The 13,812-nt window shown below is 41.8% G+C and overlaps 1 protein-coding gene across 14 annotated transcripts in view; it reads right to left on the reverse strand.

Annotated features, from left to right (window-relative positions):
- DOCK9 (dedicator of cytokinesis 9) overlaps positions 1-13,812 on the reverse strand; it is a 433,207-nt gene that overhangs the window by 280,766 nt on the left and 138,629 nt on the right. For all 14 annotated transcript variants that reach the window (XM_073614422.1, XM_073614424.1, XM_073614413.1 and 11 more), the window contains exon 2: positions 7,090-7,206. In XM_073614422.1, the coding sequence (XP_073470523.1) occupies positions 7,090-7,206 (117 nt within the window). The remainder of the gene's footprint in view (positions 1-7,089; positions 7,207-13,812) is intronic.

Consider the following 13,812-nt stretch of genomic DNA (forward strand, 5'->3'; position numbering starts at 1 on the left):
TGTTTATGCCTAGGGGAAATATAAAAAAAAAAAAAAAAAAAAAAAAAGATTTACTTGATTCTCCACTCCTCTCTGCATTGTCTGCACATGCTCCACTGGTCTAGGGTCCTGACATCATCAAGACCAGAGCAGGGTCTGCAGACCCGCACTGAACGCGAGGACACAGTGGATTAGGCAAGTAAAACGGTTTCTCCTCTTCCCTAGACAAAACAAGTTATTAATCCTTAGCAATGTTACCCAGAGTTGGGCTTTAGGATTTTTTTTTTAAATCTTATACTGTATTTATTTTGTAGAGGTACTTATATAGCACCATCAATTCACACAGCGCTTTGCATATACAGTATATTGTACATTCACATCAGTCCCTGCCCTCAAGGAGCTTACAATCTAACTCATAAGCAGTAGTAGATGTGTATACACAGACATTTGATGTTTGATTCAAGCCAATAGCCAATGGTGATGCCCTAAAAATGCATGCCCCACTGCTTCCTAGTTGACATGTGTGCTTCTTTACATGTACTATTTTCAAGAAGAGACGGATGCAGAGGCTTCCAGTACCTTTGTACTCACAAGGGTCTGGCTTCCTGCTTCTAGGACCAGAGATTGTTATCTCTATAATGTTAAACAAATACTTGGGGTAAAAATAAATAGCAGGAAGCCTTCACTGAGGAAATGGATTGAACAGAACAGAAAAAGTTACGGGGCAAAATAAAGCTAGGATTTAGAACAGTATTGAAACCCAATTCAACAATCATGATCATGGTAAAATATGGATTATGGTTTGTGTGAATTAAATTTCAAAAAGTGTAGAAGAGTGTTTCATTAATGGCAGTAATAAAACGAAAAAAATCTTCAGAATCATTTTGCATAAACGAAATGATCTGTGCGCTGTGATGGCCGGCCAGGCATAAGCCGCATGGGTTTCATTTAAGTATCTGCGTGCCGTCAACGCCCAACCATCTGGGATGAATTTAGATTTGCTTTCTAACATTTACTTATGTTGTACACAGGACTAAAATGCAAATGTTGAGGCTGCATTCACACCTGAGCGTTTTCAGCTCATAAAACACCAGAGAAAACGCCTGAAAAACGCTCAACAATCCCATTCATTTCAAAGGCACCCGTTTACATCTGAGCGTTTTGTCACCTGAAGCAAAACGCCTGAAAAACGCCCTAAGCTCAAAAAAAGAACATGAGCTTCTTTGGGGCAGATTACAGGCATTTTTCTGCCCTTTACATTGGTGACCTGAACAAAATTGCGACAAAAACGCAGTAAAAAAACGCGGTAAAAACGTGCGACTTTGAAATGCTCAGGTGTGAATGCAGCCTGAAAGGTACGAATAGTCCTACTATGGTAGGTGAGCATCAAACACAGTACAAGATCCTGATCTGTCAATGAACCCAGAGGTGAACACATATGCCAATTCTGTGGACACAAAATGGCTTACTTAAGGTGGAACTGTACCCAAAAAGGGGACGTTCTTGCTTGTTCGGGGGGGGGGGGTCAGCAGCTACAGTATTTATTTTATTTTATTTTTTTTTTTGGGGGGGGGGGGGGAGAATCTGGAGCTCCTCTTTAAAGGTATATGTAAACTCTCATCTTGTACATAATTTTTTTTTTTTTAAAAACACGCATACACACTATAAACGCCTTTTTTCCCCTTTTATATAAGTGATCACATACCCTCTGCTCTCAGCTGCATAAGGATCTTTGAGAGCTGGGGAAGGAGAAGCAGAAGCACACTGGTCCTCCCAGGGAATTGCTGTGCAAGGGGAGAAGGGGACGTATCAGCACAAGTCTGATCATTAGAGGAGAGCAGGCTCTCTCTAGCACCGGGAGAGCTGGCCACCGTGTGCTCTCATGCTTAGTGTAGTCAGTTTTTAAAAAGGAAACCAGAGGGACTGGCAGAAACACCAGAGATTTCACACTTAGGAAGCAATACAAAGAAAAGTATACTTTTTCAAACAAGTACATGGTACAGCAGGCACATATCAGGAATATGAAGTGCTGGGTTTGCATATCGTTTAATGTAGCAGTGCAAATAGCAATGATTACAAGAAAAATGCAGTACCCTAAACAATCTAAACCTTATGAAATCAGAAGAGTTAAGGACATCAGTAAAGACCGCTCTAATGTCCCGTACAAACAATGCAAAAATCGGACAAAAAATACAGGAGGAGAGAATAGCAACAACGGCTGCAGAGCCTGGGCAAGGACGTCACCCACAGACCTACTATTGGGCATCCATTGTCAACTGTCCCTCCTCTACAGTAAGACCCCTTTCACACCGAGGGCGTTTTGCAGGCACTATAGCGTTAAAACTTTCACACTGGAGCGGTGCGCTGGCAGGGCACCTGAAAAAGACCTGCCAGCAGCTTCTTTGGAGCGGTGAACTCACCGCTCCTCCACCGCTGCTCCCTATTGATGTCAATGGGGCAGTGCTGCGATACCACCGGCAAAAAGCCACTCCGGCGGCGTTTTGCGGGCAGATTTAACCCCTTTTTGGCCGCTAGCGGGGGATTAAAACCGCCCCGCTAGTGGCCGAATTGTGTCGCTAAAATGACAGTAAAGCGGTGCTAAAAATAGCGCCGCTTTACCATTGACGCCTGGGGCGGCTCGGTGTGAAAGGGGTCTAAAGGTGGTGCATGGACAAGATCATGTGAGAGCCATGGTGCCCTTAGATTAGGGAAGGATACACATTCTTCCTTTACAGAGTAGTTAGCATAGGAAAGGGGTGGGAGTAGGTTTATGTTTAGGTTTTGACCGGACTTCTACTTTAAATATGCTCAAGTGTAGCAGCACATTAAAGTTTATTTATATGCTTTTTCTTATTTTGGAAAGAATAGTTTAAAACCAACTCAGGATTTTATTTATTTTTTGTCATGTTAGGGAGAATTCCCTGTCCAGGAGACACAACAGGAAGTAAGAAATCTCTCCAAAGTAAAGGAAATGTCTTAGGACATGTTCACTCGCCTCCTGTTCTTGTGGCAAAAATATCATTTTCAATTTCCAATCACCTTCTGTCTCACAGACAAATGTAACATTGACAATTAAACCAATCAGGAACATAGTCAGAAAAAAGACCTGACATGGGTTCTAAGCTTTCACCACTTTATCCAGAACTGAAAGAAAAACAGAGAACCTCAGTTCTTTAATTACCTTGAATAAAAGGTGAGCCTGTTGTAGGTCCAAACATACTATTCAAGTTATGGGAGGGCAGATATATAGCCCTTATAGCAGACTGGGGAAATATCGAGTAAAACACACTTTAATATAAAGCCAGAGCTGACATTGTAATGTTTATTATACATTGAAAACTATATTAATCTAAAAAGACAATTTACTTAATAAAATCTATGTTTGTACTGACTGATATTATGCCAAAAGCACCTTGCTGTGAAAAACAATGCACTATCATTTGTTAGGGGGTTTTAGGTCAAGTTCATTTTCAGGGTTAGACTGTCTGGAAAGGTTTCAGAGATGAAATGACTGTGTGACAACACTTCCCTATTATCACTAACAAACAGCGGAAATGCAGTTCCTATCTCTGACATTATATCCATAAGCTAAACAAATCTAGTCAGAGAGACCAAGCTTTGACTATATAGAGAACAAAAGTAAATTTGGTCCACTGCTATATATTGCATATTTACAGCACTGAAAAACACTAGGAAAGGCCTTCACATAAAAAATACCTAGATTTGGGGTTAGTGTCCCCCAAACTTTGGTTACGAAAATAAATAACCCTTTGCAGGGATTTGTATTCTATAAAATAAAAAATGTCACCCAATCCATTATTTAGCTCATATGTGCTACATGCCAGTTAGTTTTCTCATACTGCAAGACACGGTGGAAACATAACAAGTAATGGTAAATGAAGGTTCCTTTAACCAGTTTCAGCAAAGCAGTAGAAAAAAAACACACAAGGAAACAAGACCATTAGTCCATAAGGATCTAACACTGCATTTAAAAATACTGGACCTTATAAAAGCTTGCCTGTGTTCAGGTTTACTGCATAATGCTAGAGGGGCCAAGGCTTCCTTATTGCTATTTAGTAGAACCGACTCGTGTAAACATTTGATTTCTATTTTCCCAAAAGACTGGCCACAAGCTAGAAAATATTAAAGCCTGAGTTTAGCTAAAACTAAAAACAGAAGAATCAGCAAAAGGGACATAGCTTACAGTTAGTATGAAGTGTTCCTTGTCCCCGATTCTTCTGCTCTGAGTAGAAATCTTGCTTTGTCCTACTCCCCCCCCCCCCCCCCCCCCCACCATCTCTGAATGGGGGATGGGTGGATGGTGATAGCTCTGCCCCCTCCATTTAGAGTTCCTGTGTCATTCATAGGAGCCAAGAAAAGGTGGGCATAGTCTCTCGAGAGATTATGACAGCCCACTAGTTGTATTAAACCCATCGCCCCAGAAGATTAATGAGGCGGGGGCATCGACTGAGTACACTGAAACCAAAGCTGTAGGTTATTATTGCAGGCACCAATGCGGGGAGTTATTTTATATACTGGCACCAATATTGGGGCGCTCTCTGCACTCCTGCGCCTGCCACTAAAAGAAGCCGTACTGATGTCAGGCAGAGTGGTCTGCACCCAACAGGTGAAGATTAGTCCCGGCTTGCTCCTCTGACTTTATTCTCAAGCCAGGAAGAGAGAGCAGGATGGATGTAAAGCAGGCAATTAAAACACAGAAGGGTTTATTTACGAAAGACAAATCCACTTTGCACTACAAGTGTACTTGGAAGAGCAGTTGCTGTAGATCTGAGGGGGACATGCAAGGAAAATAAACATTTTTCCTTGTACATGACTGGATGATAGAAATCAGCAGAGCTTCCCCTCATTTCAGATGTTCCCCTCAGATCTACTGCCACTGCACTTCCAAGTGCATTAGCAGCGCACTTGTAGTGCAAAGTGGATTTGCCTTTAGTAAATCAACCCCAAAGTACTTAATAGCAAAATGTGGAGAATAGTAGCCCCTTCATGCTGCATTCTGAAGAGATTAATTAGTACTATTACTGACCACCAATGGGAAGGGATGTTTTAAACAGCACTAATGCTGAATACGTGCTGGGAAATCTTTTGTTTGTGAAATTCTCTAGGTTATTATTTATGTGTAAACTGGCATCAAAGCTTGAGGTGATTATGTAAACTGGCTCCAATGCCAGGGGTTATTACTGTGTATGCTGCCACCAATGCTGGGGGTGGTTATGGTGTATACTGGCACCAAAGCATGGGGGTTATTATTGTGTATACTGGCACCAATGCATGGGGGTTATTATTGTGTATACTGGCACCAATGCATGGGGGTTATTATTGTGTATACTGGCACCAATGCATGGGGGTTATTATTGTGTATACTGGCACAAATGTATGGGGGTTATTATTGTGTATACTGGCACCAATGCATGGGGGTTATTATTGTGTATACTGGCACCAATGCATGGGGGTTATTATTGTGTATACTGGCACCAATGCATGGGGGTTATTATTGTGTAAACTGGCACTAATGCAAGGGATTTTTTCTGCTACTAACACCAGTGCAGGGGATTATTACTGTACCTACTGACATTGATGCTGGGAGTTACTATTACTGCAACAAAGATGCTTATTTCTACTTTCTCTTCAGTATACCTTGCAGTAAAAAAAATACAGCAGGATCGACATTTTACAGTGCATTGCACACCCACACAAGTAGAACAGGCTTAAAAGAAAACTGCGATCTACTGAAACTACTAAAATTAAATACTGTGAAAACGTGTGGGTGAATTCTTTTTTTGAAATAATTAAACATACTGTAATTTAAAATATTTTCTGTTGCAATAATTTTTATTATTTTGCATAATACCAGGTTTACAAACATTTGATCAGTAATTATTTAAAAAACGTGTTGAACAATGGATCATCGAACATAAACAGCAATTTGCGTAATATACTAAAAAATTCAACAGATCACAGTTGCAAAGCATTTGGTAGGGCTCCAGATCCATGTGGCACTACAGGCACTAGACAGGCATCCAGGGTAGGGTGATGACAGAACTTACCATCTCAGCCTTCTAGAGCCTAATCCTAACACAGAGGATGTGTTTTCCAAAGTCCACTAAGTATCAGTTTTGGGGGGAGTTTGGCATTTTTAACCTGGGCCGTAGATGACCTTGTCCTGGCACTGTGCATCACATGTGAATATGTTAAAGCAAAAATGTTTTTTTCATAGATTTAATGTTGCATTCCTACCCTTCTAGAATATGTAGTCCATCTTCTGATTGCCTCTGTAGTTTTTGAGAACCAGCTTGTGTATTTTTTAAATAATGGGGTTGATTGCCTGTTTCGAAGACCACAAGGCTGCTATACTTTGCATTCCACTGGTCTTGTCACATCCTTTCTGTAGTTTAGATCAACCAGCACTTCCTGCTTGCTGCAGTGGGTGGACCAGCGTGTCTGAGATACCTGGTCTGAACCTCTCACAGGGACAGTGCTCCCCTTCTCCCATCACAAGTCCAGTTGGAGCTGACAAGTTCCCTTAAACTATTTAACCCAATACATGCCGGGCAATCACACAGGCAGGGGGTACAGATCTCCAGATCTCACTAGGAACATTGAAGCACTGTGACAGTCCAGACTTCAGTGCTATTCACTTGGCATGAGCTTCACATTCAGCATGTACAGGCCTAGTGGTGTATCCTCTCACATTCACTGCAATTACCAAAACATGATGGGAAGTGTAGTTTCATTATAGTGTGTAGAGAGAGGAGAGGATATGAAGCAATCCCTGGTGTAACACCACCTCCTTGGCAGAACAGATGCTGGCATTTTTTGAATTACAGAGATGACTTTCTGAAAATTCAAATTGACTTTTCTCTTCAGTGGTAAGGAATACCACAAATGTATTTACGGTTTAGTGTTTTGGAATTTTGTGTGTTGGGGGGGGGGGGGTACTAATGGGGGATTTTGTTTTCAATCCCAGAGTTCTGCTTTAACTATAATATGACAACTTAGCTGACTGGAGACCACTGCTGTAGATGTTGCCAGCAGAATACCCATTTATTTTAAAGCTAATGAGAACACAAAAAAAATCATCTTTGTTACCTGAAAATCATCATATGGAAATAGGAGCATCTCCCGTAGTACATCATTCAGTATTTGTGTTTTCTTCTGGACAATAACATTCTCATAGTCAATGGGTTCAATGAGCTTTGGCTTTGCCTGGAAAGTAAGAAAAAAATACTTTGTTATACACCTGACAGCCAAATCCCACATTCTCCAGTCTGAAGGCCATATGGATATACCTTACACCCTGGTTTGATAGCCGTACCCTCCCTTCCCCCTCAGCTAGCTAGGCATATCCTGCCTTCCTTCACGTCTGAATCTTTATTTTTATTTATTTCAGGTACTTATATAGCGCCGTCAATTTACGCAGCGCTTTACATATACATTATATATTCACATCAGTCCCTACACCCTCAAGGAGCTTACAATCTAAGGTCCCTAACTCACATTCATACATACTAGGGCCAATTTAGACAGGATCCAATCAACCTACCAGCATGTCTTTGGAGTGTGGGAGGAAACCGGAGTACCCGGAGGAAACCCACGCAGACACAGGGAGAACATGCAAACTCCAGGCAGGTAGTGTCGTGGGTGGAATTCGAACCAGCGACCCTTCTTACTGCTAGGCGAGAGTGCTACCCACTACACCACTGTGCCGCCTTATCTATATCCATCCACATGCACAAACACTCTTCCAACTTCAGGAATCATCTCAACATTCAAAAGCTAATAATTTCCATTACACCACACAGGCACGGATATAAAAAAAAAAAATCTAAACATTTTTACACTTTAATGTTGCTCATCTTGCCACTGGTATGTTTCTGCTGGTAATTTTTGTAGGGTTCTTAATCATTACATAGAGATCATTTCTGGAATATATGGTCTGCACAAGTCCATATACAGTTGAAATATTTTGTATATAGTTAATGCCATCATGATATAAAATCAATGTTTATCTGTTTAGATTCATCACGATCCCATTCGTATCTTTTAAGATTAACCTAACTATATTTTTTAAGCTGGGTACACACGGTCCGAATATCAGGCAGTGCAGCTGGAATAGGACATTTGGACCATGTGTACAGCTGTCCTTCCGACAGAAGCAGGTCTAAGGAAGAGACATGCTAGAAAAGCAGCATCCGATCAGATTGGCCATTGGCTGAGATCACCGATTAGTGTGTTCTGGCGGTGGGGGAGGGGTCTCCCTGTCAGAACACAAAGAAAGGTAAGGTACAGCAGAGGAGATTACTACACTATCGTACAGCGATCTCTCGTTTTTTTTCTGTTCAGCCTCCTAGGTTGACAGAAAAGAGCTGAGTGTGTATACTAAGCATAATTCCGCACAGAAAATCCTAAACTGATGGAAAAGTTCTTTCTACAAAAACATTTTCATAATTTAAGAGACCACTACAGGTCAGTGGTTTAATCACATTACTTCCATGTATTTGTGCTACAACTCCTTTGATCTCTACAAAATAATTCTGCAGCACATGAAAGAACAAACTCGTGATACTCTGTAGCTTTACCTTCATAAACCCTACATAAACATTCCATGTCTTTTCATTTCCAACATCCACTCCCAGTGCTTACTCCAGCATGTCACACAATTGCAGGAGAGATAGACATCATGAAACAATAAATGTGCATATTGGCTTTTTGGTATTTCATTCCAAAGTAAAGATTTATTGAGACAAAATCAACAAAACTTTCAAACCTACAGCAACGTCTTCCCTCGATATACTAATAAATCATTTCCATTTTACTCCATCAGAGAGAAATGTAGCAGCGACAGTAAAGCAGATCAGATCTTTTGTAGAAATGGAAAGACAGTGCTCTGACACAAGAATAACTTGGAAGACAGATCGTTTCTGGGTCAAGAAGGACTAGTGTTTATCTACTGAGGCTGCAAGTAGCCATGTGAAGTCTATGACCCAACACTGTGCTATCTGAGATTTTATGTCACATATTAGAACAGTTCTTCCACTAATAGTAGACACTGGCTGAAAAGATATGTAGAGAAACTCCCTTTCTCAGCTTTTAGAACAGCAGCTGTACAATGTAATTGGGAGGAAAGCAATTTATTGCCAAGACTGCTCTGAGTCTTCAGCGTAGTCTTATCTTAATAATGAAATACCTCTACTTCCGCATCTCATGGGAAGACTTCTAAAAACCTTTCCTTAATTGCATACTTTAACCTCAACTAATCACACTAGCGTGTGGGCTCAGTCACAATGCTTTGCTAGGAGACTTCAAGCAAAAAGAAGCTGGATCACATAGACATAGAAAGTCAGATTTACTTCCAGCGCCATATTTTTGTGGCTCCCTTTTATGTCAGTAGCTCTTACATGTGTGCATGATAGCAGAAATCTTACATTCCACTATTATCTCCAATCAATCCTTCAGCTGTCAGCAAAATGCACTAATCCATCGCAGAGAGTCAAGGCTCTCATAACTACGTCCGATAAAGGTTGTCAACGCTTAAAAATAAACACAGGCAAAAAGACGTGGTGAATTCACAAGATGTAAACACAAATTAATTGCTAAGCCTGTACTGTGAACTGATGACTTGTTTCTCTTGGCCAGCATTGTTAAAGTACAACAAAATGAGCTGTACCAGAACAAGAGAGTGGAGCCAGTGAAATGCGTCACATGTTTTTGGTTTAAAGTATTCCGATCTTTAGAGAGGTAAAGACATCCAAGGTAATTTGCAGCATGACGTGAATATAGAAAGGCATGATAAAAACTGGTCAGTAGAAAGGTTGATGGGGGAAATTTCAAATAGTTTGGACAAAACTACCCATGCTTTTTTTTAAAAAGCAGAGGCAATGGGGTTGATTTAATAAAAATGGAGTGCGCAAAATCTGGTTCATCTCTGCAAAGAAACCAGTCCGCTTCCAGGGTTTTTTTCTTTTGTCAAAGCTTAAAATGGCTGTACACCCTCACATATACCCAGTGAAGCCAATAGCCTCAGATGATACACAGAGATTAAACCAATCTCCCTACATACGTTTTACATTAATTTATCTGCTGTCTTTCCCTTTCTACACTCTTTGGAAAGTGCAGATTGCATTAGAAATCTCATTTCCTCATTCAGCAGTGGGTGTGGAGTCTGGGCATATGCTGTGTGAGAGCTGATTGGAGGAAAGGCACCCCCCCCTCTATATAAGCAGAGGAATGAAGGAACATGCAGAGCTGTACTCTGAATAGACACGCTCTCTGCTTATCTACCTCTAAGCTCCCTCCCCTACACAATTGTTTAGCTGCTGTTATCTCATGTGTTAGAGAGCATGTCAGAAGTGACTCTGCTGGAGCAGCAAAAAGGCACGGAACTTTACCGCTGTTTAAGTGGAACTTTTCAGCCCCAAACCGCCCCAAAGATGCTGCTTGCAGGACTTTTTCCAACGTCCCACAAGCGCACCGCCCAAATGTGAAAGCACCCATAGCAGTCAATAGGAGGCAGTTTTCAGGTGCTATTTCTAGCGCTAAAACGCCTGAAAACTGCCTCAGTGTGAAAGGGGTCTTAGTTTGAAGTGCTTCAGAGATTATTCCTAATTGACAGGTACATTTGAGCTGCAGATGATTTTCTACCTGAGGCGTGGGTTTACAATCCCATAGGCTTGGATGAGAACACAAAACGCGCTTGAATTGAACAAAAGCCCGCTGTCACAGGCACCAAGATTGGAATGGGGTATAAAAAATATGGATTGTTGTGTAGGCCATTTATTCCCAGTACATCAAGTTTCTATTTTCTAATCAAATTTAGATCTATTCACATATGTAAGCAATCGCAAACCTGATATCACTTATAGACCTGTGATAGACCTGTTTTATATTTGTGGTTTGTACTGGGTTTCTTACTTTTTATGCATTTATTAAACCGATTTTCTTCTGCACAATGCAGCATGCTCTGGCTTTTGTCTTTCTGTTCATTTATTCAAAAGATACCAAGTTATGCAGACAAAATAAAGAGCTTAAAGAGATTCTGTACTCTGGAATCTGTATGTGAAAAAGGCAAGCAGAAGTAAAATGATTAGTCCAAACTATTGCCTGTAGGCACCCTTTCCACTGATCTTTTCACCATTACCAACATAATATGCTTTGTTCTGCATTGTGCAGCTATCCTGGCAGAGGTTTATGCTTCCTTTGTCCGATCTGCCCCTCTGATTGGTGATCTAATGACTGGTGGGGGAGCATTCAGGAAGCAGCAGGAAAGGGGCAGGAAGCACGCATCCACATAAGAAAATATAGTAGTAGCAAGATAGAGAGGACTGCAGTGCAAAGATCTATTAAGAACAACAGTCCTAACAGTGCTGTCAGTAGCCCATCAAAATCTGAAATTTGTCTATTCAGTAACAACAGTAACATCAAAATGTTTGACAATGATTTTCGTACAAGCGAAATCCTACAGGTGTATGGCCAGCTTAAAAAAATATGTTAACCCAACATTTCATATTCCTAATATGTACCTGCTGTACCATATAAGTGTATGAAAAAGTATCCTGTTCTCGTGCTTCCTGTGTGTGAAATCTCTGGTATTCCTGCCAGTCCCTCCGATTTCATATTTAAAAACTGTTCACACTAGGCATGAAAGCACAGCATGGTCAGTTCTCTAGCTGTGCTGAGAACTCAGCCTGCTCTCCTCCAGTGATCAGACTTGTGTTGATACAACTCCCTGCACAGCCATTCACTGGGAAGACAAGAGTGCTACTGTTTCTCCTCCACTATGTGCTCCTTATGCAGCTGAGAACAGAGGATATGTGATCCAGTCACTGTACATATTCCCTACCCAAACTGTCTTGGGGGAGTTTCAGTCGGCCAGGTTGGTTGGTCTGTGAATATTATCAATATCTTCTTGAGAATAAACAAATATGCATATTCATATGACGCAAATGTGAATTTTTGTGGAAGTATCATAATACCTTTTTATAGGCATTGCTCTAATAGTAAATGCTTACAAACAACTAAAGTTGAAGTACTGTGAACTAACATTTAGACCCCTTTCACACTGCACTGCTCGGCCATTAGCGCTTTTTGACCGCTAGCAGGGCGGTTTTTGCCTTAAAAACAAGGTAGAAAAGGTCATATTTTGTGGCGCTTTCAAAGCTATTGCAATGGGCAGGGTGCTTTGGGAGACCTATTTACAGCGCTCCCAAACCACCCCAAAGATGCTGCTTGCAGGACTTTTCTAAACGTCCCACAAGCGCACCGCTCCAGTGTGAAAAGACACACTGCAATGAATGGAAGGCGGCTTTCAGGTGCTTTTCAGAGGCTATTTCTAGTGCTAAAGCGCCTGAAAACTGCCTCAGTGTGAAAGGGGTCATAGGCCTCATAGGCCTCATGTACACTACAGCTGTTAAACTGAAGTTTAGGAGCAGATGGGCATTTATTATGTGTACATGTACACTGAGTCGTTTATAGTAGTTTAGAGGCAGTTGAGGTTATAGGCATTTTTTTTGAAAGCAGAAAAATCGCATTCAGGACTGTAGTTGACCAGCATTTCAAACGCCAAATGCTTGCAACCTTGTGTACCCACCGTAAACTGTGTTTATGCGTGTTCATGTTTATAAGTGTTTTTAAAGGGGAAAAATTATAATTTTTGAACATATATAAAAGATGAAAAAAAAAAAAACCTCACAAATTTCACCACATGCTGTTGCCTCAATGGATTAGTCCAGTAGCGACGAATTTTGGTCCTCTCACAAAATATTATACGTCTTCAGAGCCTCAGCAACATCAGGAGCATTTCCTCATACATGCTCATGATGGGATCCATAGTGTAAAACACAAAAATAAGACAGTTATCTACAAGCACAATGCTCTCTCTGATGCTGCTGTCTCTCCTCTCACAGAATGGCTGAAATAGTTAATAATTTACTTGGTTTTCAAGCATGGTGGGCATTTGGGAGGGTCTCATGAGGTTATCTTCTAACCTCAAACGCTCATAAGTGCTGCTAAACTCACATAAACATGGTATGTAAAAGCTGTAAGCATTGCTGGCCCCCGGAGCCGATGAGAGTGCCCGGCGGTCGCGATCACCACCAGGCTCCCGCGATCGCTGCCAACACACCGACAACCGGGATCTGTGTGTGTAAACACAGTTTCCGGTTCTCTGAGGGGAGAAGAGACTGATTGTCTGTTCATACAAAGTATGAACAGCGATCTGTAATTTCCCCTAGACAGTCCCCTCCCCCCTTCAGTTAGAACACAGAGAGAGAACACAATTAACCCCTTGACCGCCCCCTAGTGGTTAACCCCTTCCCTGCCAGTGACATGTTTACAGTAGTCAGTGCATTTTGAGAGCCCTTGCACACTGGGGCGGCGTCGGCGGTAAAACGCCGCTATTATTAGCGGCGTTTTACTGTCGGTATGCGGCCGCTAGCGGGGCGGTTTTTACCCCCCGCTAGCGGCCGAGAAAGGGTTAAATACCACCGCAAAGCGCCTCTGCAGAGGCGCTTTGCTGGCGGTATAGCCGCGCCGTCCCATTGATTTCAATGGGCAGGAGCGGTAAAGGAGCGGTATACACACCACTCCTTCACCGCTCTGAAGATGCTGCTAGCAGGACTTTTTTTACCGTCCTGCCAGCGCATAGCTCCAGTGTGCAAGCCCTCGGGGCTTGCACACTGGAATGAAAGCAGCGGCACTTTCGGGGCGGTTTGCAGGCGCTATTATTAGCGCAATAGCGCCTGCAAACCGCCCCAGTGTGCAAGGGCTCTTATAGCACTGATTTGCTGTCTAAATGCCAATGGTCCCAAAAATGTG

The sequence above is a fragment of the Aquarana catesbeiana genome, linkage group LG02, assembly GCF_042186555.1.
Source record: "Aquarana catesbeiana isolate 2022-GZ linkage group LG02, ASM4218655v1, whole genome shotgun sequence".
NCBI classification, from domain to species: domain Eukaryota; kingdom Metazoa; phylum Chordata; class Amphibia; order Anura; family Ranidae; genus Aquarana; species Aquarana catesbeiana.